The sequence below is a fragment of the Balaenoptera ricei genome, chromosome 14 (genome assembly GCF_028023285.1).
Source record: "Balaenoptera ricei isolate mBalRic1 chromosome 14, mBalRic1.hap2, whole genome shotgun sequence".
Classification (NCBI taxonomy): Eukaryota; Metazoa; Chordata; class Mammalia; order Artiodactyla; family Balaenopteridae; genus Balaenoptera; species Balaenoptera ricei.
Window position 1 is genome coordinate 43,676,293 of NC_082652.1, and position 27,555 is coordinate 43,703,847.

A 27,555-nucleotide genomic window follows, 5' to 3' on the forward strand; every position below is an offset into this window, starting at 1 on the left:
ATGTCACCCCAAAATATGTCACTTTGGCATGTTGATTATTTTGAATTAAAAGTACTTGAGAAACAGCTGGTACAAGAAGGACCCTCTGACCCTCCTTTGTCCCCCTGAAGCAGGAAATAAATCTCCCCTGTGAAAGGTACCTTCCCTGTCCCAGGAGGGCAGAAGACATCCTTATCACCAGAGACAGGGAATTCAGTGCAGAGAAGGCTGTATAAACAAACCTTGTTACTTCTTTACCAGTCTACTACCCCGACCCCAAAGACTTCTGTCATGTCAATTCTTCATGTTCAATTCATGTCAATTCTAAATGTATTGTTACTTTGTCTAAAGGGTGTAAAAGCTTCCTGCCTTGGCCACTTCCTTTAGAGTCTCATATTTTTATGGGGCTCCAATATGTATGAAATTACCTTCGTTTTTCTCCTATTAATCCGTCTCATGTCCATTTATTAGACCAGCCAGAGAAACAAGAAAGGCAGAGGGGAAATTTTTCCACCCCTACAAGCCACCTTAAATACCCCAGGCAGGAACAGTCCTGAATCTTGGGAGAAGCTGATACAGGAACCCAAACGCTCTCTGAGGCTCCCCCCTCAGCTCGGCTCCTCTCCTCCCAACTGCCTTTCTGTTCTCTCTCCAGCCTGGTCTCTTCAGCTGCTCTGGCCCACGTGGTAGGAAACAGCCACTTGAGCTTCTGAGTTTTTTTCTTTTTTTTTTTTTTCTTTTCACAGAATTATGATTTATTTAGATAGCTTGTGCCGTTCAATGCCCAATTTGTATAATCTCAACAATATGCAATTGTGTGGGGAAAAGCCATTTGAGAATCTATCTGAAACAGTCAAAAGACAAGGACATCCTGGGAAAAGACTATTTTCAGCGCTTGAAATAGACAAGGTGTTAACGTCCAAAATATATTCTGTACTCTTACAAACAAATTGCAAAATGCAGTAGAAAAGTGAATGAGCTTCTGAGTTCTGCATCTTATCGTCCAGGCACTCAGGGCCATTCTCCCAAAATTTCAAGAAACGGAATCATCAGCCAAGCTTGAATCAGCCACCCACTCCCTAGACTAGTAATTCATGGTGCCAGTGATGTGCGACATCCTATGCATGATGGGCCTAGCGTTGGCCGGGTGCCAATGGACCGAACGAAGGGTCCCATTGTCAAGTGGCAGTTTCTGCTACACTCTGTAGATGGTGTGGGAGAGGAGGAGCAAAAGAAACAGAGGCAGGGGTGGCACCCAGAAGAAGGGTGAGTGCTGGGCTGAAGCAACAGCACTATTGTTTACCTGTACTCAGAACATATTTGGAGAACAAATGCATTCAACTGATTACTAGATTTTTTAAAAATCTACATTGATTGGATCGACTCTGTAGCAAAGGTTGGCCACTGAACGTTATTCAAATTCAGAAGATTTTAAGCAACTTTGACCATTACTTCTTCATTTCTAGTAGTACGGCTTCTGGGGTTCAGGGCATACACAGGAGGCAGCTCTCAGGAAGACAGGAGACTTAGCAGGCAGGGTAGAGAGTTAAAACAGAGTCCACTGGGAGGGGCAAATTATAAGTAGCTGAGTGGATAAGAATACACATGGAATTTGGAGGGCACTGGGAGTACACAATGAAGTGAGAATTGACATCAGGATCTGAAAGTGGGTGACGGGTGTCTGAATGGACACTGGTGACCAACATACAAGTTCCCTGTCCTTGGGAACTTGCATTGTGAGAGGTAGAGCATATGTAAATAAACGCAAAGAATGATTACAGATAGAATAAGTGCCATGAAATAAATTTTAAGAAGTAATAAATAACAGGTGCTGGGAGATAAACCATCAGAGGATATCAACTTTACATAAGAAGTTGAGGGAAGGTGATATTTAAGCTATACCCTGAAGGATAAGGAAAAGCCAGCAATGGAAACGGTGAAGGAAAACATGTTCCAGGAGGAGAGAACAGCTAAGTCAACTGAGATGGGAAAAATCATGTAAAAGGAAGATGGGAGATGCTGGTGTCCAGAGGTAGGCAGAGGGAGTAGGTGTTTATTTGATTAAATAATGGTTGCAACCTTCATCAAAACCAGAGGAAGTAACTCAAACAAGTGACTTTTCAAAGAAAAGCAATTTTATTTTCCTGAGGATATGATTGACAGTAAGCATAAAGTCCTTCCATGTTATAAGTGCCTTTGCTCCAGGTCAGGTATACAAAGATTCCCTGGGGGAAAATAGAATTTCAATACAGCAACATCAAAATCAGGAAAAACAGCCTGATTTCAGAGGAAAAGAATATACTTGCTCATCAGAGAGGCTCAAGAGAAAAGAATTATGCCAAACCAGTCTAAAAGCAAAATTTATTTATAGGCCACAAAATATATTTAGTTTGGAAAAAAGCAAGATGGAATCTTGTTAGAAATATTATACCAAAGCATGGAGGCCAGTTTGTCTATGAGGTCCTGAATCAATTAACTGTCCAAGAGAACAATAAGGTGGCTTTACTTTGCCAAAAATCAGAAGCTTGTAGCTACTACTTATCACTTTCATACAAACACAAGAAGGTTAAAACATAACCTGGGCCTATTGATGTTTATTGTACTTTTGCAAAAGAAAAAAATTAAAAGTAGCCATCTGTTTTGGCAATCTTGCCATTGATAACAGCATTGAAGATCTGAATAAAGCCCTGGCTTACAGAAAGTTCACATCATTGACCAAAATGAACATACTTTTCAGGCCAACTATTTTTGGGATCAGAGTCCTATAGAGCCTGGATTGGTGACAATGAGTTTTGAAAAGGTGGGATTATAGCTATGTGATTCTTCCATATGCTAGGTATGATAATTCAGAGCTAAACAATTGACTTTAGATTCTAATGTTGAATTCTAAACTAAATTCAGCTATCAGTACTTATTTAGTGTAAATCAGAAATAAACTAGTAGGAATCAGAAAAAATGTCATTAGAGGTATGAAAGAAAAGTCAAATAAGTTTCTGTTTAAGGTAAACATGTAAAAATATTATCAATTAATATCTAAAACATTATTGGTCCTGCCAAAGCATTCTTGAAAAAAGAAAAAAGCTGGAACAAAGCTATATTACAAATATTTTAATTTGTAAAATTTAAATTTACTATATTTTAGTCACAAAAAGTGACTAAAACAGTATGGTATTGGCATTAAAAGTAGACACATAAATCAATAGAATAGCACAGAGAGCCCAGAAATAAACCCCTACATATTAATTTACAACAAAGGAGCCAAGAATATATAATGGGGACAAGACAGTCTCTTCAATAAATGGTGTTGGGGAAACTGGAGAGCCACATGCAAAAAAATGAAACTGGACCACTATTTTACACCATACACAAAAATTAACTCAAAATGGATTAAAGACTTGAACGTAACACCTGAAACCATAAAACTCTTAGAAGAAAACATAGGCTGTAAGCTCCTTGACATAGATCTTGGAGATAATTTTTTGCATCTGACTCCAAGAGCAAAAACAACAAAAGCAAAACTAAACAGGTGGGACTACATCAAACTAAAAAGCTTCTGCATGACAAAGGACACTGTCAACAAAATGAAAAAGGCAACCTACTGAATGCAAGAAAACATTTGCAAATCATATATCTGATAAGGGGCTAATATCCAAAATATATAAGGAACTCATACAACTCAATAGCAAAGACCAAACAATCTGATTAAAAAATGGGCAGAAGATCTGAATAGATCTTTTTCCAAAGAAGACATACAGATGGCCAAAGGTACATGAAAAGATGATCTACATCATTCATCATTAGAGAAACGCAAATCAACACCACAATGAGCTATCACGTCACACTTGTAAGAATGGTTACCATCAAAAAGACTAGAAATAAGCATTGGTGAGGATGTGGTGAAAAGGGAACCCTCATGCACTGTTGGTGGGAATGTAAATTGGTGCAGCCACTATGGAAAACAGTATGAAGGTTCCTCAAAAACTTAAAAATAGAACTACCGTATGATCTCTCAATTCTACTTCTGGGTTTTTATCTGAAGAAAATGAAAACACTAACTCGAAAAAGATATAGGAACTCTTAAGTTCACTGCAGCTTTATTTACAATACCCAAGATATGGAAACAACTTAAGCGTTTACTGACAGATGAATGGATAAAGAAGATTTGTATATATATACAATGGAATATTATTCAGAGATAAAAAAATGAAATCTTGTCATTTGTGACAATGTGGATGGACCTTGAAGGCATTACATAAAGTGAAATAAGTAAGACAGAGAAAGACAAATACTGTATTATTTCTCTTATACATGGAATCTAAAAACAAAAAACAAAACAAGCTCACAGAGACAGAGAACAGATTGGTGGTTGCCAGAGGTGGGGGGTAGAAGGGTGGGAGAAATGGGTGAACTGTATTTTAGTTTTTGTTTAAATAAATTTGTTTCCTTTTAAAAAATTTAAAAACTAAAAAATACCGGTCCTGAATAATAACGTTCAGAAGTTGTCAGATAGATTTTTACAATGTATATAAATCCAGGGAACAATTTTAGTTTGGAGTAGTTAAGACTAAACTTTTTTTTTTTCAGTAGAAAGAAGGATTTATTACTACTTGCAGCAAGTAAGGAGGATACTAGGGATCTTTCCCAAAGCAGTGTCTCCGAGACTAAACTTGATTCTGGAATATCTCAAAAAAAGAAATAAGCTATTCAGTGGGATGTTTAATTTTCACTACTTTATATATTTGAAAATATGTGTAAATAACTTTTCACTACTTGATAGGGGATTTTATTAGATATATGTATTTCTAACACAGGTTTCATACGATAATAGAATACATCATATTTTAAAATAAATATAAAGTAAGTGGTCCAGAGGAGAGTTGGCCAGGATTGTCTCTTCATAAAATGGTTAAAAAATCTGGGATTTCATTTGCCATGAAAATGATGAGGCCGGGCCATGGAGGAAGGATGCAGTGCCGGCCAGGATCCAATGAGGACGATGAGAAACAGAAGTTAAGGAGGCAAATTCTGGCTTCATACTTGGCGCTTTCTAAGGAGGTGGCTGTACAGCTGAGCGGATGCCTCGGGAAGCAGTGGATTCTTTGTCCCCATAAACACTCAAACACAGTCTATGTAATCATTTGGCTGGACGCTGGAAAACCTACGGAGGCATTCTTTATCCACCTGTCCGACAATACTATTGAGCACCTACCAAATACGTGTTCCACGCTGTGGAACGAGGACACCGCGATAAGTGAAACAGACAAGATCTCTGTCCTCGTGGAGGTTGCAGAACAGTTAACGGATACAGACAATTAATAAGTAAATCAACAGATAATTAAACAAGGCAATTGCTAATTACGATCATTTCTCCGACAGAAATAAATAAGATGGTGGGAGAGGCTGACGGATGGATCATGGGGTGATCAAAGTAGGTGACATTTGAGCTAAGCCCTGACAGGTGACAGCTGGAAGAGCATCCCAGCTTCTGAGACTGTGAGAGCGCTGAGTTAGCCCAGGGCTTAGTTTGGTAGAAAAATCGAGGTAAAGCTGGGAACACTGGCACGGGAATGAAGGTGCTCCACCCACAGCTCTGTGGGCCCAGGGAGAAGATTCTGCTAAAGGGAATGAGCTAGCACGGAAAAGTTTTAAACAGGGGAGTGATGTCATTGGATTTATATTTTTAAAAAATAGGTGGTGTACAAGATCATCTTTAAATTTTTTTCTAAAGCTGAGATTCTGACTCTGTTATGATGGGGTCTTCACCCTTATTGCATATACAGAACAATTATGTACCACACCTTCTGGTATTTGTTCTGTTCAGCAGTAGCAGTCTACCTAGAGAAAGAGCACCAAATTGCAAATTTCAACAGGAGATGGGGAAAAACATGAGCCATGGTTGTGATTTATCCTGAGATGGTCCTCCTCATTACTGCGTCTTCCCCAGACAGGTACCTGTTCTGCTCGGATCTGGTCCTCTGTATCAGCTGACCCTGCCCCCACCCCTACGCCGCTCCTTCTAACACTTTTATCTGGTCAGCAGTCCCATTACCGGCAACTGATTGGGCTCTTTCTCCTGGTCTTAACTCATTACTTTACCTCATAAAGAAGGGCCTATCTCTTTCCTGTTACAATGGACTGTCCTTTTGTACCAAAGCCTTGGCCTGGACTCAAGACCATTTTCTCCCTTACAATCCATGAGACTGTATAGTCTCCTTGAGAACAGGGGTTATATCTGGTTCTCTATTGGCACCTCCGATGGTTAGGTCTTCAATAAACGCTGTTGAATGAATGAGTACCCTGACCTTGGGCAGCCTGTACAGACCTGAGATCGTCCTGGGCCCGAACTCTCCTCTCTGCCACTCAATCCCATCGCTCCCTGTCCAGTGTCTACGTTGTGAAACACGATGGCTCTGTGCCAGTTAGAGTCTCCCAACTATTTTAACCAGAGCTGGAACTGAGCCTTCTTTTTTTCTTTTTTCCTCTTAATCAGTCAAGGCACAAGCTTGGGGTTGTTCTCCTGAATTGTGGCTGAGTCTTAACTGGGATAACTCAGAAAAAGCAAGTCTGCAGATGCTCTGCATCATTTCCAGGATCATAATAACAGCTCACATTTATTGGGCACTACTGCTTGCCAGGCACCATGCTAAGTGCTTTGCAGGCACTGTCTCCCTTGATCCTCACTGCAACCCTCTATGGAGAACATTATTATCCCCATTTTACAGATGAGAAAATCGAGGCTTAGAGAGGCTAAGTGATTTGTCCAGAGTTAACAAGGAGATCTGAGATTTTCAAGTTTCCTCTGAATGTAAAACTTGCACTCCTAACAACTAGGGAAAAGAAATGTACAAAATAAAGTTCATAATAATACTTCCACATACTGAAAATTAGCAGAGAAAGGCATAATTTAATTGATGACGGTATTGAAATGGATGCTCATATGAAACTGTTGTATAATTGGATAGAATTTCATTTCTCTGTGACACATTTTTCCTCTTTGCCTCCAAAAAGATCTTGTCTATTCATAATCTTTTACTAGCACATCAGAGCATACTTAAGACTTTTTTTTGTAATCCTAAAGCATTTTATTTTAATAATAAGAAGCCCAGGAAAACTAGGGAGGTATAGAAAACAGTCTGTATATTATTGAATTTTAAAAGCCTCAGAAGAAAAAAGGTATGAAAAGAACTAGAGAGTTCTTACATACAACTGAAATGTATATGAGATCAAACCATCCAAAGCTTTAAACTCTGCTCTACTTACAGAGAATCTCTAGAACCAAAACATCTTCCAAAGTTCTGTGAGTGACAGTTTTACTAAAGTGTCCAAAACTCAGATTTTCCAATTTTTAACTTAACATCAAAGCACACATTCAGATATTCTCTGCTTTAAAGAGACCGCCTTTAAAAATGCCTGATGTTAGGGCTTCCCTGGTGGCGCAGTGGTTGAGAATCTGCCTGCTAATGCAGGGGACACGGGTTCGAGCCCTGGTCTGGGAAGATCCCACATGCCACGGAGCAGCTGGACCCGTGAGCCACAACTACTGAGCCTGCGAGTCTGGAGCCTGTGCCCCGCAACGAGAGGGGCCGCGATAGTGAAAAGGCCCGCGCACCGCAATGAAGAGCGGTCCCCGCACCGCGATGAAGAGTGGCCCCCGCTTGCCGCAACTAGAGAAAGCCCTCGCACGAACCGAAGACCCAAACACAAACAAAAATAAATAAATAAATAATAAAGTAGCTATTAAAAAAGAAACCGGCATTCTATTTAAAAAAAAAAAAAAAAAAAAAAAAAAAAAAAAAAAAAAATGCCTGATGTTATGTGAAACACATAAAATACATAGGGACCTGTCTACCTAGAAAACTACAGAATTACAACCTAGGACACTAGCCTAGTATAAAGCAAAACTCCAGATGAAGTCTTATTGAAGAATAATAAAAGGTTCCTTCAGTAAAATAGTTATCTAAAGGAATCCTGGTTCTAACATTTATACTCACTGTCATGAGTAGATTGTGAAATATTACATAATTCATTTAGGATATACTGAGAAGCAGAGAAAGTACTTCTAGCAAATCACAAAAATTAAGAGAATAAATGGTAAATGTTTTACCAGCCCGTATTCACTGAGGAAAATAATTTCCCAACTTGGAAAACTTATGAACTCAATTAAGAAAAATAAAAAATTAGAAAAAAAAGAATCAAACTTGCAGAAGAGATTATACATTTATGAACTTGTAAACATAGCTTAGGTTTACCAAGTGAGTGATTTTAAAACGTCTGTACTGATGCTATGGCATGTATTATATATGTTTATCTTATCTGCTCTTTTTGGTTAGGAGGCTCTTTCAGGGCTCACGAGGCATAGGAGAACCTGGGCATGGATCATACTTTGAAAATGCTTAGCTTTGTATCTTTTGGCAAGTCACTTAAAGTTTCAGTTTAATCAGTTGCTTCATGTGTGCTCTAGGGGGTAACAGTATTCACCTTTTCCCCTCATAGAAGCAATACATAGGGTAGAGGCATGGACTTCAGAGAGATACAACCTGGGTTTGAATCCTAGCTTTCCCTCCACACCTCAGCCCACTCATGTGGAGCCTTGGCTAATTTCCTTATCCACCTGAGCCTTAGTTTCCTCATCTACAAACTTAGAATAGCACATCCAGTGAGATGTCTACAGGGTAAGAGAAAATACATGTAAACATTTGGCACTTAGTAAGCTTTCGATCAGTTGTAGCTACTGATGTTTGTGGACACATTTTGTAAATTGCATTGTATATGTCAGGTTATCATATGAGTTGGCTGTTTCCTCAGATGTCATGTAGTTTCTTACTGGCAGACTAAATCACAACATTTCTCCATTAGTCTGTATATAGGAATATATTTTCTTTTACGTATTGGAGCTTTGTTGTGATACTTTTCTTGGGAAATCTATTATGAGACTATGATGTTAACAAACCTCCCAATAATGAGATCTCTTTGATTCTTCCTTCTTTGCCGCGTTCCAGTCTATAGTCTACGGTGAGTTTTTCATCTATTCACTCATTCAACAAACACCTACTGAAGGCTTACTATGTGACAAGATCTATGCTAGGAATTATATTGCGAAAGGAATCAGCCTATTTATTTTATCACAGATGATTTCATTCAATATTATCAGTTAGTATGATAAAATATTGCAGTAATATAGAAAACAGAAAATATTATAGTTTCTATAAATTGTAATGGGAATTAAGAATAAGTTTGGACAATATGTTACATATTCTCTAGAAAATAATTATATGCAAATTCTTTTCACAAGAGTTACCATATAAATTAAATAAGTCCAAAGTGTCTATGAAGCTAAACCAAGGAGAGGAATTTAAAAATGGAAACAACTTTTAAAATCATCATTATTTATGACTTAGTATGGAATTATCTTTCAGGGTAGATTCTTTTTTTTTTTTTTTTAAACATCTTTATTGGAGTATAATTGCTTCACAATGGTGTGCTAGTTTCTGCTCTATAATAAAGTGAATCAGCTATACATACACATATATCCCCATATCTCCTCCCTCTTGCATCTCCCTCCCTCCCACCCTCCCTATCCCACCCTTCTAGGTGGTCACAAAGCACGGAGCTGATCTCCCTGTGCTATGCAGCTGCTTCCCACTAGCTATCTATTTTACATTTGGTAGTGTATATATGTCCATGCCACTCTCTCACTTCGTCCCAGCTTACCCTTCCCCCTCCCTGTGTCCTCAAGTCCATTCAGAGTAGATTCTTAAGTGCTTTATATCTAGAATAATTTTAAAATGGGCCAAAGTTGGAAACAATTAAGGAATAGTTCTATTTTTATTTTATTTTTCTTAACAGTCATAAGCCATAGGCTATTTCTACTAACGGAAAACAACCAAATTTCACAGCACCTATGTGTATATATTTCTATGATGTTCTAAAACATTTCCTTGCATCATTATAAACATAATCCATTTTAACAGTAATTGAGTGCCTCCAACGTACAGCAATTACAAACTGAATGATGAGTATACAAGATAAGCAGAGTAGGCAGCAACCAGTGGACCAAAGCTGGCCTACCAGCTGTTTTTGTAAATAAAAGTTTTATTGGAACACATCCTGATTCATTTGTTTACACAATAATCTTTGGCTGCTTCTGTGATCCGTTGGCAGAGTTGAATAGTTGTGATAGACACAACATGGCCTGCAAAGCCTAAAATATTTTCTATTTTTTAACTGAAAAGGTTTGCTAACTCTTGCTTTATATGAAAGGTATGAAAGAATTTCTACACCAACTGGAGTATCAACACAAAAATTAAAAAGGAATTAAAAGAGAGAGTTTGCTATATATTCAGCTCTCTTTAGGCTTGTGCTCAATGCTTAGGAGACACATCAAAGGTAGGATAAATGAGTAGACAAATTCTCTACAAGCAGTCTTTGCTGAGCCAAAGGGCTAATAAGCCACTTGCCCACGATAACAAAAATTCCACGAGTGGTCCCAAGGGACCAAGCAAATGCTCCCCAGAAATGTCCTTTCTCTGGGGAGCTGGAGGTTTCATTTTGTGTCTAATGCTCTGTGTTGTTGGAAATATTGTGACTTTGTATATATCTATAAAGACCATAGCTCATTTAAGTGAAAATGACCATTATAATTAAAAATAGGAAAAACAAAGTTGCGGTGTTACCTGTGTGTTGTTCTTCAATCCAGACTTGCAAATACATGACGAGGAGTAGCCCTGCTACTCCAAACATCAGCACTGAGAAGAAGACTTGTTTGGGGTTCATGACCATTTCAGATGGCTGCATCTCTCATTTCTGAAGACCGCATAGTTTGGTTTTCCACAGAGTTTCGATCCTTTCTTTTCCTCTTAAGTGCTCGTTCCGTGAAGTAACCTAGAATTTTTTTAAAAATCCACATTGTACCTTGCTGATAACATTTCTTCCCAAATATGGTACAGATATACAGTATATCAACAATACTGAGGATTTACATGAACTTTAACACTCTGAAGACAGAAGAGATTGTAGCTGATGGCCCTAGAACGGCAATTTTCTATTGTTACCTTTATCTTATCTAAGGCATGTGCTATCCTACAGTTAATAAGTAACAGCCTAACATTTAATGAGGGGAAACATCCCAGACTTCAGCGCTCCTATATCGGAAAGTCAGGTTCAGGTTATCTTAGAATGGTTTTGAGGGGAAAGAAAACTCTCAGAATAGACCGTTGAGGAAGGGATTTTGGAAAACATGTTTGTAGATAAAGCGGGAAAACACCACTTCATGTCTTAAAAATATATAAAAATTCAAAAATGAAGGGGTCAATCTCTCATCTCCCTCTCCTTGAAAAGTAGTAGGTTTCTCCAACTTAAAGGGTATACTTAAATTCCCTCAAAGGCATAAAAGGATAAATAATGAAAAGGTCAGAATTCAAGGGACCCTCCCACAATCACATGGGAGTAGAGAAATCTACCTCGGATTACAGAAATCTACCTCAGTAATAAAAGGTTACTTCACTTAAAGAAATATTGAAATGACATTGTTTTAGAATGATCTCATTTAGTGGAATCCTAACCTTACTTTTTTTTTAAGCTCCATCCACTTTTGAGAATTTGATGAAAATATAAACCCTCTCCTTAGAAAAATATAAACACACACAAAATCTAGCATCAAAAATCAGTATGTTTACGGACACTTACTGCAACCCAAGTTAAGAAGCCCTGCTCCCTATGAACAGCCGAGCAAATATGCAGTAGCTTGCATGGTGAGCTCACATAGCTAGCAGCCCAGCTAATGAGGCCAAGGTCATGGCTTTGTGTCTAAGGCTGGTCAAAGACCTTAGCTCTGTTCCTTGGCCACGGACCACAGCCCTCCCTTGGGATGAGCTGAATAAATGGTTTCTCACCGCGAGGACATTACATACACTGCTGTATCTAAAAATTCTCTCTCCTTTCTCTTCAAAGATGCCTCAAAAACTTCTGAAAGAATATGGATTTAGCCTTTTTAAGAGGCGTCTGGTGAGGTGCCAGGTAAAAGTTTTAAAAATGCTGTGGGAGATCGCTAGGCTGGTGAAAGGATAATATTTAGCTATACTTGGCAAAATCAATGTTCACGCAGATGTCGGGCTTCAAAGGTAACCTATGAGGTCAGAATTAGATGTGGATGTGGCAGAATGATCTCGTGATTAGAAAAAAGAAATCCACCAAATGGGTAAAAGTGTTTATGCAAAACAACAATGAAAAGACCTATTACAAATACATTTTTTCCTTCATATTTTAATTATACACGGAAGGTCCCAGAGTAAGAGCAGTGATTGTCAGCACTACCTGAGGAGCTTTCTCGAATCCACTTCTCTGAGTCCCTTGATGAAGAGACCACGGTTAATGTTTTCGCAAGTGCTTTTGAGGATTTCAAGCACTTTCTTGATTTGGGTAGTAGAGGAAGTTTTTAAATAAGTAGAAGAACTGAGAGTATTATCATACTGCTTATTGGGTGGGTGATACTCTGCTCTTATATTGATTCAAAACTGAAATATTATGGGCTTTCCAAACATATGCAACAAAGAACAGTTCCCGAGGGAGATTTGCAATTTGAGGTGTTCCAAGATTGAATCCCTCAAGGAAAACTCTGAAGGGAAGCCAGCTTTCTCTTTTGTTGATGCTGCAGTTAAACAATGAACAGACACAATTCCTGAGTCCACAAGAAGATTCAGATAGGAGAAAACCAGTTAAACAAAATCTACTACTAACAAAGAAATAGTTGTTTACAAGAAAAAAGAGACTTTTACAATCTGTCTACATAATTAAAACTTAACCCAGATGAAAGAGGATAGAAGAAAACTCGTAAATCAGAACAGAGCCAAAGACCTGTGGGAATGGTGGGTGTGAAAGCCAAAAGAAGTATTCCTTGGGGGTTTGCAGAGGAAAATTATTACCTACAATGCTGGAAAAAGATTAAGAATTTGCCCTTCCTTTCTTCAGGAGATGTTGCTATACTCTGACATATCCTCCTGGGTAAGAAGTCGGTAGAAAACCCGTAATTGTTATTATGGCAGATGTGAGTAGAACTGAGCGATTAAAGCCACAAGGCAGAAAGGCAATCTGGTGTAAAACGGAGAGATACGTTTGATTTTCTCCCATCTCAGTCCATTAACCCAACGTTGGCATTCGGAAATGGCTCTCATTAAACAGAGGTGAGGCTCTCGGAGCAGCAGTATTGCTTTAAGCAAACCTGAAGGTCAACTGTGACGGGAAAACACACCTATTTGGAGATCATACATCTACCTCCATGCCTGCGGAAAAAGTGCAGACTACTGGAGATTGAAATTACTTGGAATAATGCTATTTTATGTACCAGCATTATACAACATTTCCACGGTCAAAGGCTTCCTGTATTTTGTACAATCCTTCCTCTGCCCGCTCATATACACAGTACCTTGTACCTAACAGGTACCCAACAATGGGTTGCACTGAATTGAATTTGGAGCTCCAATAACAAAATACAGGTAATTAATTTTCTAGTTGTATTTCTAAATCCTTAGTCCTAAATTTTGAATGGAGAAATATAGACTATTAAAATACTGAAAGGGTCTATGTGACTTTCTTTAAAAGTACATAGTTATTTTTATTTGCGTATCCTATGGATTTGTCCCCTAATAAATACGAAAATATAAAAATAATTATTTCGCTCCGTTATCTCTTTTCCAACACTTTAAAAATTATTCTTTCAAATAACCATGGTTACCAACAGAAGCATTTTGGGGCTTCAGTCTAGCGAAAGATTACAAGATGGAGGCAAGTTATTTAAGAGGAAATTGTGAGCTGTCCAGTTTGGCAGCAGCCTACGATTTTAAGGAGGGAGTTATGGAATTTTAGAAAGGTCAGCTTGGACCTCATTATGCAGTTTGGTGTTGAAAAAGCCCAGAGTCAGGGGACCACCTGTCTCTGCACTCAGCCTCCGCAGGACCTCACAGTTCTTGCCTCCTGCCTCTCCCATAGCAGCCGCCCCGTTCTCCATCTCTTTCCCAAGCACAGACCATCGGGGACAAACTCCCTCAATTACTACCTGCCCCTCGCCAAGTTCACTATCACTGGCCCCGTCCACATTCCTGTGCCTCTACCTCTGATGAACAAGAGTCCTCACTCTTGTCTCCCTCTCTTCTGTGCTGCTGTGAAACGCAGCTGCATCACCCTCCGGAGCCTGGGTCTTATCCTGAACCTCTTTACGCAGTGATTTCTCCCTCTGTAACCCCTCCAGTCATTGCCCCATTGCTGTCACTCCCAGGCAAGCTTGAAGACAGAGGACTCTGCCCTGATATTTCCCAGCCTTTTCTCAACCCCCAGCTGCCCAGGAGGCTGGAGAAGGTGCGACGAAGCTCCAAAGTTGTGTAGGGATGGAAAATTTAAAATACCCTGGGTTTTTGTTTCGCTTTGTCTTTTTGCTAATCTATTGGCTTGGCCAAAAAGTTCATTCAGTTTTAAGTAATAATAAAAGACACATTTTTCATTTTCACAAAGAACTTTATTGAACAACGTATTCACTAACTGAACGGACCTTCTGGCCAACCCAATAGTTCCCTCTTCTATGAATTTCCTGTTTATAGCCCTTTCCATTTTTCTTGTTTCTTTTCTCATTGGATGGAAATTCTTCATCAGTTATAAGTGTTGCAAAAATCTTCCTGTCTGCAACTTCTTTCCTTCCTCCCTCCCTCCCTTCCTTTGCTGGTGCTGTGATTGTTTTATTATGCAGAAGTTTAAAATAAACTTTTGTCATTCTTTTCCTTGTTGATTTATCAGCTAGAGTCTTGAAAGAAAACACATGATGTATTCAAAATCATGAAGTTGTGGAGAGTCTAATAAAGGGACAATTTACAAAGATGTGTTCAGGGTTTGGGGAAACCAACAAAGGGTAGAGCAGTCCTCAAGGGCAAGGTACAGCAACCACTCCTAGGAGTGAAGACAGGAAGTAGAGCTATTATTCCTGAGCCTCGAGAGGGGGCTGGAGGTGGGGGAGGGCTGAGGGGGAGCTGTGGCCTATCGTACAAGGACACGGACAAGACACTGTAGCCAGGTGTTACGGGAACCAGAAGAATAACTACCCCAACCTCAATTTCCTCCTGTCCTGAGACTTCCTGCCAGTGACCCATTTGGCAAACCAGACCGACAGCCTGAGGACCAGAGAGCTTTTTTATGTAGCACATTCCCGTGAGCTTACTCAACCACAGCACAGGGTGGGGATGGTGGAGATAGACAACATCAAGCTCAGTTTGTGCTCTTGAGGAGTTTTCTAAGGTAAGATTCCTTACCTTCAAATAACACAATTATTCTTTCATATCTCCTTCCAAAGGTTTTCAAGTTCTACTCTCCATAATTAGAATTTGAATCCACCTGGAGTGTACTTTTGTGTATGTTGTAGGCAATTCATTTCACATGATAATAACAGCTTATTCTTTTACTATTGATTTTTAATGCTGATTTCGTTATATAGCAAGTTCCTATATATGTTTGTACAAACATATGGGCCTATCTTTGAGGAATGGAAAATGAATCTGATTGCTGATTTGATTTTGTTAATGGTTATTTATTCATTTTACTTTGAGTCACCTTTAGACAATTATATTACCTAGACAACTATCATTTCCTTTTACTGTCTAAATTTATAAGCACAGAGTTATTCAGAGGATTTTCTTATGATTTTAAAGGTATCTTTCATAGCTGTAAATATAGCCCCCTTTTCATTCTCAATACATGTATTTGTGCTTTTTCTCTTACTTTCTTTGAACATTCTTGTTAGAGAGTTGTCTGTTTTATTTAAAAGTATATTGTAATTCCTCTCTATTGTTTTTTGTTCTCTATTTCTTCTCTTATCTTCACTTCTTTCTTCATTCTACTTTTTTTCTTTAGGGATATCTGTTGTTTTTTTCCCCAAAGTTTTTGAATTGAAAATTAATTCATGTATATTAGATCTTTTTTATAAAACACATTAATGTAAGCCCACTAATTTCCTCCAAAACTACTTTTGTGGCATATCACATATTTTCACATTAGCATTTTCATTGTCATCCAGTTCTAAATATTTTGTAATTTAAATCATCATAAATTTATGTCTCTTGTTTGTTTTTAAAATGGGTTTTCTCCTTCTTCTTTAGTTTCCCTAAAATTTTCGAATCCTCTCTGTTCCTCTTTCTGCTTTCTTTGAATCTATAAATTTTATTTCTGTTAGCTAAGCAGCACTTTAAATTTTTTTTAAAAACTACCTTCTTAACAATAAATTTTTCTAGTAAAGTTTACAGTTTTCACAAGAACTTTAGCATGCTTTAAATACTCATTGAACAGCGTTTCCTCACCCTGCTCATGTTTGAGATTTTCTATTTAATTTCAATCATTTAAAAGATATATTTATTATTAATTATTAAATAATTAATTAAACTTATTGGTATTTTATCAATTTCTGTGTTCAGTATTAATTAGTCTGTGTCAGACTTCCCACCCACAGAACTGTAAGACAATGCATTTGTGCTATTTAAGCCACTAAATTTGCTATGATTTGTTATAGCAGCAAAGAAAACTAATATAGTACATTACTATTACAAAGTAATTTTAAAGGAAGACAGTTTGCGAAATTACTATGAATGGGTACAATAATACTGATCTTTTCAAATAGTTTTCGCATGGTTTCTCAGGCCTAGTGTTTCATGGTCTATTCCTGTAATAGCTCCACTGTTCAACGTGTTTTGTCATACAGAACATAGAAACATATTCCTTCACTAGACACTAATTTGTAGGTGCTTCCTTATGAATTTTGTTGCTTTGATTTCCTGTGTAATTTGTTTAACAGGTACCTTCTACTTTTAGCTGTTGTAATTAAACTTTAATTATAATTAAGGTTTTTAACAAGACAAGGCTTTGCCCTTATATTCTTTGTTTTAGAAGAAAAAGTTTTAAACTCATATTTTACATTCTAGTGTTCAGTGTAGAGTTTTTTGTTTTAGTTTGGTTTTTGCAACAATAGTTTGTCTTTAAAGACTGCACAAGACTAAAACCAAAGGCCCTTGAAAATATTTGTTTGTATTAAAGAGGGGAAAAATAAAAATACCCATACAGATTATTGTTGAATGGATTGTTCATCTCATTTCTCATTTTTACTTCTTCCCCACCCTAAAGATGTCAACGTGTTAAATATGGATGATACAGAAATAGTGTTATTTTTACATTTGTTTAAGCACAGTCACAAGAATTTGTAGCATGTATTTATATGTCAGTCAGGAATCACCAGGATCACATTCAGGAAAACATAAGGTAAATACAGCATCAAATTCTATTTCATTAAAGGGTCCTAGGAAGATAGAGGGAGTCCTTAAAAAGTTTTTTGGAGTCCTGAAACAAGGAAATGGCAATCTGAGTGATCATTTCTAAGATGACTTGAAGGAGTTATCAGTGAGGGATTATGTCAAATGAGATAAGTGATAACTACAGATTGGATAAGGGGGAGGGTGGTCAGCAAGTCAAATGAAATGACTGAGTTTTAGTTACCATAGTAGTTAATAATATAACCCAAGAAGTGTTAAATAAAAGATGGCTTCCACAACCTAAGAGTCCATCAACAGATAAACAGATAAAGAAGATGAGGGGTGTGTGTGTGTGTGTGTGTGTGTGTGTGTGTGTGTATACATACACACAATGGAATACTACTCAGCCATTAAAAAAAAATGAAATATTTTTGCAGCAACATGGATGGACTTGGAGGGTATTATGTTAAGTGAAATAAGTCAGACAGAGAAAGACAAATACTATATGATATCACTTATATGTGGAGTCTAAAAAATACAGCAAACTAGTGAATATAACAAAAAAGAAGCAGGCTCACAGATACAGAGAACAAACTAGTGGTTACCAGTGGGGAGGGGGGAGGGGCAATACAGGGGTGAGAGTGGGGGGCACAAACTATTGGGTGTAAGATAAGCTCAAGGATGTATTATACAATATGGGAAATATAGCCAATATTTGGTAGTAACTGTAAATGTAAAGTAACCTTTAAAAATTTTATAAAAAAATTTTTTTAAAAGATGGGTTCCAGTCCACAATTGGGATCAACTGTGGTGTAACCAAAAGAAACGGGCCACACTCCCCGTGGAGGCTCCAGGGGAAAATCCTTCCTTGCCTCTTCTGACTTCTAGTGGCTCCAATCTCTGCTTCCAACCTCACATAGCCTCCTCCTCTGTGTATTTTATAATGATATTTGTCATTGGATTTGCCCCCAACCCCGATAATTCTGGATGAGCTTATCTCAAGATCCTTAACTTAATTACATCCTTTTTCCAGATATGGTTACAGGTTCTGGGAGTTAGAATGTGTATGTATCTTTTATGGGGTCACCATTCAACCCACTGAACCAGGCTTTGTCTGGCCACGGTGACTGTTTTGGAGGCCATTTAATCAGAACCAAGCTTAGCGCTCTGGATGGATGGTCATGAGAGGTGATATTTTCTTTCTCAGTGACTGTGACTAAGGAAGCACATAGTTCCTGCTGTTGCTGGAAGTCTTCTGGCAGCCCTGATGGAAGCCAGCCTAAACAACAAGGCAGCAGAGAGGAAGGCAAAGCTGAGAAACCTGCAGAGAAACAGAGGAACAGCTCTGACTAGGCCCTGAAGGTACTCACTCTGCCTCTGAATTTGTAAATTAGGAGTTCCTAATAAAGTTCCTTTATTTTTCAGTGTATTACAAAGCAATTGTAAGTACAGTGAGAGAACTTAGGAATAAGCTATATTTTGGGTGAAGCAATTTCAGCAAGATAATCAGAAATAAATGAAAAGAACAGTGCTAACATTTATTGAGCAGTTATACATTGTAGACTCTGTTCTGAGCATTTTATATTGATTATTTCATTTAATTCTCACAATAACTCTGTTATCTCCCCAGTCAAGAAAGCTACAGGACTGACTCACATAACCACATGGTCTGATGCAGAGTTCAGTGGGAGGTGAGGCGAGAGGTGGAGGTGGACACAGACCACAGAGGGCCTCAGTGTCAACCTAGGGTGACTACATTTGTCCTGTGGACACCAGGGGACCGACGGCAGGTTTGAAGAGAGTGGAAGGATCAGGTTTGCATTGTGGGAGGATCACTCAGAGGCAGTGTGGAGACGGGACGGAAGGTAAAGAAGACCACAGGCATTTGGGAAGAGGACAGCTGCTGGCCAGGAATCCCCAGGGCAGGGATTGGACTGGATTCTATTCCAATCCAAAAATCCTTCTGTCCTTCCATTCACGCACATCCTCTTGTCTTTCATTACCGGAGGCAGTTTATCATAGTGGTTAAGTATGAAGATTCTGGAGCCTGATTGCCAGGTTCAAATCACAGCTTGATGACTTACTAGTTTAGTCACATGGCTTATTATGTAACCCCTATGTGCCTCGGTTTCCTCACATCTAAATTGGGGAGAATAAAAGCGTTTACCACGTGAGGTCAACGTTGTGAAATGTTGATACATAAAAGATATTTAGAAGAACACCTGGCCTACAGAGGTTGTCTATAATATTAAAATGTTAGTATCTTTACATTCTAGATGTCCAGCACGGGGGCAGCTACACTGTAATTAATCAATAAATATTTGTTGAAAGATAGGGTATTTTTACTTCAAAAGGCAGTCTGTTTTTCCTGTTAGAAAGGTTTAATCTTTCAATTCAAGCCAATTCAACCCAATCAATAAACATCCATTAGGCTGGAATATGACTAAGGCTCAGTGCCAGACACTAAGCAAAGCCAAAGGGAGTAAGATTTAATCTCTGATCCTCATCAGAGAACAGCCGAACCTAGCTCTTCACAACTTGCACAAGTTGGTTTTAGTAGAGTCTTCTAGAACAACTCATAACAAATCTCTTCTCTCCTTTACGTGACAGACTTTCCAATTATTGAAAACAATTATCCTGTCTATCCTTAATCTTTTTACTCCCAGATAAACAATAAATATGCACAGTTCCTTCAGCCATTCCTTACGGGACATGGTTTAGGAGTCTTCAATCAGTTTAACCATCCTCCTCCAGACACATTTGTGTTTGTTAATGCTTTTCTTTAAATGCAGGGCTCAGAAGTAGAGCGTGATTGAACGGATGGGTAATGTTATAAGCATCAGCACCATAAAAATAATAGCTAAACGTGAGGGCATTCACACATAAAGTGGGAGAATAAAACAGGTTACAGGTTAGAGCCTGAGGGATTTCCTTCAGTCCAAACAGCAGGGTAATAGAAATATCTTCTTTATAAAAATTTGAAAGAAAGGATTATGAAGTAGGAAACTTGTCATAAAGAACATGCAATTAAGAAACTAAGACAGGATCGTATTCCATGGCAGACTGTAAATGAACAGTTTGTTTAATAAGTAAACATAGGGCAAGGACTTAAGAAATAGCAGGCATGAAGGTTAACTATGAAATATAGTCCCCCCAAAAGTGGAAAAAGAAGAGACCAGAAAAGATGACTACACCAAAGTGAAATTATTGAGAGAAGATCAAAAAGGACTAAAGGATTTTGGGGAGAGGAACAGGAAGATGAAAATTTTTTTATTCCAAACATGAGTTTGAAGTGTCAGAAGAGAAAAAGGATATGTGTTTTACTGTAGTGCACAGTAGGTCAAAATACTTCTAACATATACAAATGTTATTCACATACCCTTGAATCTTAAATAATAATGAAGTACTTTGAGTACTATGTAAACAAGCAATATATGTTAATTTAAATTTTTGTTTTCGGTTTCAGTGATAGCAGGATATGAGTTTTTCATATCAACTAAAGGAAGAAGTTGCTTTTCAGGGAGATAGACCAATATATAAAGGAATTACAAAATCTAGTGAGTTTGGTGGGGCATTATAGCTGAAAAAAGTGACATGATTCAAAAATAGGATAATGTAGGAGTGAGTGAGTAAGAGAGACAGAGAGAAAGCCAGAGAATTTTAAAAGCTTCATAGCAATATATTTACTTCCAAAAGACCTCAAAAAACAAACAAAATCCAGCATGTAATGAACTATTATGTAGATATAACATTGACATTGAAGATGAATCATTAAAATCACAGAAAAATATTCACGATACCTTCTTAAGTGAAAAGGGCAGGCTATAAAACTGCTGGAACATGCAGTTTGCTAAACATTGCATTTCACCCCCCCCGGGTCACAGGTAGAATTGTGTTCTGGCCCTCCTTATGATTGGTGGAGGTTGTGTCACTAGTAAAAAAAAAACCAAAACAAACCAACAACAAACAAACAAGAACAAGCTGGCAGCACTGAAGAGGCAACAGGCGGGGACCTCCCTGGCGGTCCAGTGGTTAGGACTCCACGCTCTCACTGCCCGGGCCCCAGGTTCGATCCCTGGTCAAGGAACTAAGATCCTACAAGCCACGTGGAGCGGCCGCCCACCGCCCCCCCCCCAACAAAAAAAAGAGGCAACAGAATGTTAGGAAGTCATTTTGATCTTTGCACTTCTTCTGAGTAAGCAGTAGTTCAAATTAGAATGTTAGCTACAACATAAAACAGAATGGATCAAATTGGTTTTGCAATGTTACTTTTTTACAATAAAATAGCAGTATCTGTACTTAATTAATGTCCAATAGTTAAGACGACTTCTAGAATGACAAATTCCTGTGACAAATAACTTAGACAAAAAGTTTGGCATTGCTTTATATTCAACAAACTGTCTTGATATGTTTTCAAATTGGTATTTTTATGATGAGACAATAAAACATAGATTGTTTTATTATTACTATATTATTTGCTGTTACCTGGATAAAATATCTTTTCTATGTTGTCACCTATATATTACATTATTTCTACATTCCCTTTTCTGCTCATCACAGTAACAATAAAACCCTTGTAAGGGTGTAATATTTAAAGAGTATCTTGCTTTCTTATGCCAGATATATTGGTTAGTTATTTCTATTAATGATTAGCTAGACAGTCAATAACTATTTAGAAGATTGATTTTTCCCCTTCATTATATATTATCTAGACATCTGGTATGCTGCCATTGTATAATGTCTCTTGTAGAAAAGATAACACTACTTTCCATAAAATAGCAAAATTCTAAGGCTAACCTAAACCTCTATGAAACACTAGAAATATGTGTATATTCTAAAATAAATACGATTTGTTTCTTAGGGATAGCAAAGTTTGTGAGCCAAGCACTCAAAGCTGGCTTCAAGCAATCTCATGCAAATATTTATTAAATTTTACTACATGCCCCATCTCTTTGCTCTTGTTTCACATTCTGGTCCATCTGTGCTTCGCCTGCAACCATTTAATAGACAAACAACATGAAGTAAAACAGCAAAGGTGCTAATCTACAAATCTTGGTTTAAAAACGAAAAATAAATTAAACTTGCAAAAATATCTACTGACAAAAATCATAGAGTAAGCTCTTAAGGCATTTTCAAAGAACACACCGCGAAACAGTGCTCATATTAAAACATCAAAGTAACTGCCAGAAGGTAGTCATTGAAATAAGTATAGTTATATTGAGAAGCCTGAAATGACGCCAACAAAGCAAAGTAGGAATAATATATAACTCTGAAGATTAACATCCCATAAAAAAGGCAGAAAATACAACAAAATTTATAAAAAAAGAATTGTGAGCCTGAAGGATACTACAAAATTATGAATAATTAGTGATGCTTTTAATGCTATTATTGTACTGGTTAATCTAAATTAATTTAGTTAACTAATCAATGAAGAGTATGTCTAGTTAAATCTAGTAAAGGGACAGACTGAACTCATGAACTCATGTAAGTCCCCTCCATACGAACCTTCAAGTTGTGAACTTTGAAAGATGTGAACGTGCATTTGCATGTCTACTCATGTAAGTTAGTTCACGCATCTGGTGTACATTGTCACGTGCGTCCATCCTCTACAAGTGGTTGCGCTTTTGTGTGCTTTACCATACAGTACTGTTGCTGTGCAACACGAGGAGCTTACTAATGAAGATCTGATGGAATTGGAGGCCCAGAGAAAGGACAGAGAGAGACAAGAGGAAGAAGTAACTGAAAAACCAAAGAGATTCACAACGCAGGAAATGGCAATGGGATTTTGTTTATTTGAGGAGGCACTGTTAGTTTTTGAGGACAGGACCCAAATGTAGAATGATACACGAAGGTTGCAGCAGCCATTCAGAATGCAATCCAGTGCTACCATGTCATCTATGACGAGAAAAAAAGTGCTACTACCCAGACATCACCAGATCGTTTTTTCAAGAGGGTAGGTAGAATTGAATCCAGCAAGGAACCAGAACCTGTGCCATCAACATCAGGCGTGAGTGAAACTGCATCTTGCCCTCCATCTCCTATTGCTGATGATCCTTCAGCTCTACCATCTCCGACCTCCTCTCCCTCTTCCACTCAGTAACTCTTCTTGCCTGTTCACTCGATGCCAGCCCCTGTATGCCAGCTGTTGTGCTGTACTACTGTACTTTTCAAGGGACTGTACTGTAAGATTAAAAATGTTTTCTTTATTTTTTGTTTGTTTTTTATGTATTATTTGTGTGAAAAGTATTATAAACCTATTACAGTACAGTACTATATAGCCAATTGTGTTAGTTGGGTACCTAGGTACCTTTGTTGGACTTATGAACAAATTGGACTTATGAACGTGTTCTTGGAATGGAACTTGTTCGTATGTAGGGGACTTACTGTATTCCTTCCTCAATCTCCTTTAAAACGAAAGCAAAGACACTAGAAGAAAAAAACTTGCAAAGATATAAGGGAAGAGATGATTACTAGAGAGAGAGAGAAAGAATAATAAAGTTTTAGAAGAAATGCAGGCAGAGGAGTGATAACCAACTTAAAAGATCATGAATGCTGAAATCAAAGAGTTTCCATAGATACTAACAAAAAGCAAGATGCTCTGTGTTATAAAACCTAGGAAAGGTACACTAGGTTCCCCAGAAGAGGGAAAGCAAGAGAGAAAGCAATAGATAACCTGAAGAGAAGCAGGGCAAAGAATAGGAAAATAACTAACTAAACTAAACAAACAAAAAAAATTCAAAAGAACTATAATTTACATCTTTAGAGAGACAAAAAAATTGATTCCATCAAATGGCACAGGACCCTATATTTAATGAAAAAAAGGAAATCAGAGAGCAAAAAAAAAAAAAAAAGAAAGCTCTTGCAAATGAAAAACATAACCAAACTGAAAACTCAACATACAGGTCAGAAGATACATTAAGATGACTTCTCAGAAGGTAAAGCAGAAGAACAAAAAGATGGAAACTGGACAAGAAAAAAAAAGCCAGGAAATAGGATTAATCTAAGAGATTCAAAATCTGAATAACAGAGGAATTCCAGGCAGCAAGAACTGAGAAGAGAAAAGGAAGGAGATCATTGGTGATATAATTCAAGAAAATCTCAGGGAACTGAAGGACATGAGTTTCCAGATACAAAGGGATTACTGAGTATTTAGCACAATGGATATGAAATAAACACACCAAGGGACATTGTATAGACATTTCAGAACACTAGGAATAAATAAAAGATTCCATATGTTGCCAGAGAGAAACAAATGGATCACAACCAGATCACATCCAGAGGATCAAGAATCAGAATAACATCAGACTTGTCAGTAGCAACAGTGGAATCTAGAATAAGGCAATGGAGCTAGAATGACTTCAAAATTCTCAAGGAAAATTATTTTCACTTAAAATATTATTAAATGCTACCAAATTCTATCAAAGTCTCAATCAAAGGTGTGGGTAAAAAAAAAATTTTCAGATAAATTTTCAAAAAATTCACCTCCCAAAAAGCACAAACCAAGAGAATAAAATAAGAGGAAGAAATAGGATACAGGAAACAGTAGGCCCAGAAAAGGAGAGGGATGACATAAGAGAAATTTCTGGTCAGTAATGAAAAGATGAAAGCTGTATACAGGTTTAAAGGGCAAGCAGTTCAAACTGGAGCAGGACAGAGGCACGGGAGAAACTTTTCAGAAAGCTAAAACTTGTAGTCTAGCTAATCTGTCTGAACATCCTGAAAGAATATTTAGACAATGATGAAGAGTTTGCCTGAATCAGTGACAAAAATTTAGAACATTAGACAAATGAAAGAGCAAGATACTATTAACTTCAGAAAAACAGAAAATGTAGGAAAGGAAAAAAACAAGACAGATTAAACTGCATGGCTAAGCTGTGGCTAACATTTACATAGTCCTGACGACAAAAACACTGAATATGTGTCTAAACAAAATACTATCACTATTGGGAGGACAGAAGGGCTGGGAAGGACAAGTATGAATATGTGTGGTAAGATGAAGGAAAAAGGACTAAATTCTCTTCTATCATGGTGGAAAGTCAATACGTAAAGCCTAACACTAAAATATCAAGCTCTAAAACGTGGATACTGTCTAGAGACAATTTAGGGAAGTAAACACCAAAATATGAAAGTTCACGTGACTCATAACAGGTAGAGCCATTATCCAAACTCAGGTTTATCTGTCTTTAAATTGCATGATTTCCACTAAACTTAAGTGTACACCTCCAATAAAACTTACATAGAGTGATGCCAAAATTATGAAATTTATTAAAATTTGCTCAAAATAAGCTAATTTACTTTTTTATTAGTTACCAAAAGTCAGAGCTGACTAAATAAACTGAAAACCTAAGTGAGCTATAAGGGACTACTTGTCTTAAGAAAACATTCCATTTTCCAGCACTGACAAATACTTTTACATTATTTACCCACATATCTTAGGAACTCACAAAAGTGTACATCAGTACTGCTGAAATATTCTGATGAACTGTTAACTGGGCATTCAAGCAACCACAGAGAAATGCCTTTTTTAGGGTTACAAGTTATTTCCTTCTTGCCACTGCAAAATATATCCTCTGAGTTCCTGACCTCTTCATGCCATGATCTGTTGACCATTCTGAAACGTCTCACATCTCTGGCCCCTACTGTGATCTTTTTTCAAGCTTTAATGATCTCACCCACTTCTCTTTTTCTTTCCTTGGAGGTCTACTCTCTTTTCTCTGCTCCATTCCCCATGAAATGATCTAATTTCTGCAAAGATGAAAGCTTAATACATGCTTCCAGTTCTAATAACTCACCTGTTCTGGTCCCTTTTTTCTAAATGCTGACTGTGTATTCTACCACTCTTCACACTTTTTAACAGGCCCAAATTTCTTATACGACTGACCCTTGAACAACAAAGGTTTGCACTGCACAGGTCCATTTACAAGCAGATTTTTGTCAATAAATGTAGTACCTGTATTTTCATTTTACAGATCTTAATTAACAAAGTGTGGGGGAAAGTTTGTTTGATTAGAGATCCCAATATGTGGAATCAAAAGAAGTAGAGTTTCAGTCCTGATTTTATCCAAATGGTTTCAGCTTCCTGCCATTGGGTGAATCATTCATCAATTCCTTTACTTTTGAGTCAGAGATAGCAGTATGCAGATTTTTGACTGTGCGGGGGTTGGCACCCCTAACCCTCCTATTCTTCAAGGGTCAAGTGTAATGACTAAAAAGGCCCATCCTTATCTAGCTCTCGACCACTTTTTTAGTTTTATCACTCATACCTCTACTCAAACTCTACTCCCAAGGCAGGCTGAACTATATAAATTCCTAAGAACCAACTGCATTCTCTTTTGTCCCTGGGCACATGAATATTTTCTTCTTTTTTTCAGACCCTCCACCAACTCAAGCTGGTCTTTGTTTTTTAGGACTCAACTTTGAAGTGATACCCATGGTACCCTCATGCCAAACACACTGCCTTAGACATAGTGAATGGGATATCAATATGTGCTGCGTAAATGAACAAAAAGACTTCTGGATAAACAACTTATCTCCAGATAACCTCTTCAATTCAATACAAATAATGCTGCCTCACTAATCTTTCTTAAATATTGCTTATTCAATATTTTTCCTTTCCTTAAAATATACATATTAGTATATATAAAATAGATAACCAACAAGGACCTACTATACAGCACAGGAAACTATATTCAATATCATGTAATAACCTATACTGGAAGGTCTGTCTACTAGGCTCTTCATAAGGGGGTAACTATACCTTTGCAACCTAATTTCCTGCTGTTCCCCAGCGTGAAGCCTCCTCTCTGTCTACTGATTCCTGAGCACTCCATGCTAATCTCTACATCCATCAATTTGTTTTTGCTCTTTACTCTATCTGTCTGGGACTTTCTTCCTTTCTGACTCTCCATCCTACTTCCTTGGTGGCGCAGTGGTTAAGAATCCATCTGCCAATGCAGGGGACAAGGGTTCGATCCCTAGCCGGGAAGATCCTACATACCATGGAGCAACTAAGCCCTTGCACAACTGCTGAGCCTGCGCTCTAGAGCCCGTGAGCCACAACTACTGAAGCCGGAGCGCCTAGAGCCCATGATCCACAGCAAGAGAAGCCACCGCAATGAGAAGCCCGCGGACCACAACAAAGACTAGCCCCCGCTCACTGCAACTAGAGAAAGCCCACGTGGAGCAACGAAGCCAAAAATAATAAATAAAATTTAAAAAAAAAAGTTATACATCCATGTAAGTGTTTGGGTTTGAATATTCATTAAAAAAAAAAAAAAGGCCAGCTTTTCCCATAAAGGCTTCT

General features: G+C 37.8%; 1 protein-coding gene across 1 annotated transcript in view; it reads right to left on the bottom strand.

The window, feature by feature from the left end:
• CHST9 (carbohydrate sulfotransferase 9) overlaps nucleotides 1-27,555 on the bottom strand; it is a 241,906-nt gene that overhangs the window by 193,196 nt on the left and 21,155 nt on the right. The window contains exon 2 of the mRNA XM_059894450.1: nucleotides 10,653-10,860. Within this exon, the coding sequence (XP_059750433.1) occupies nucleotides 10,653-10,773 (121 nt within the window). The 5' untranslated portion in view covers nucleotides 10,774-10,860. The remainder of the gene's footprint in view (nucleotides 1-10,652; nucleotides 10,861-27,555) is intronic.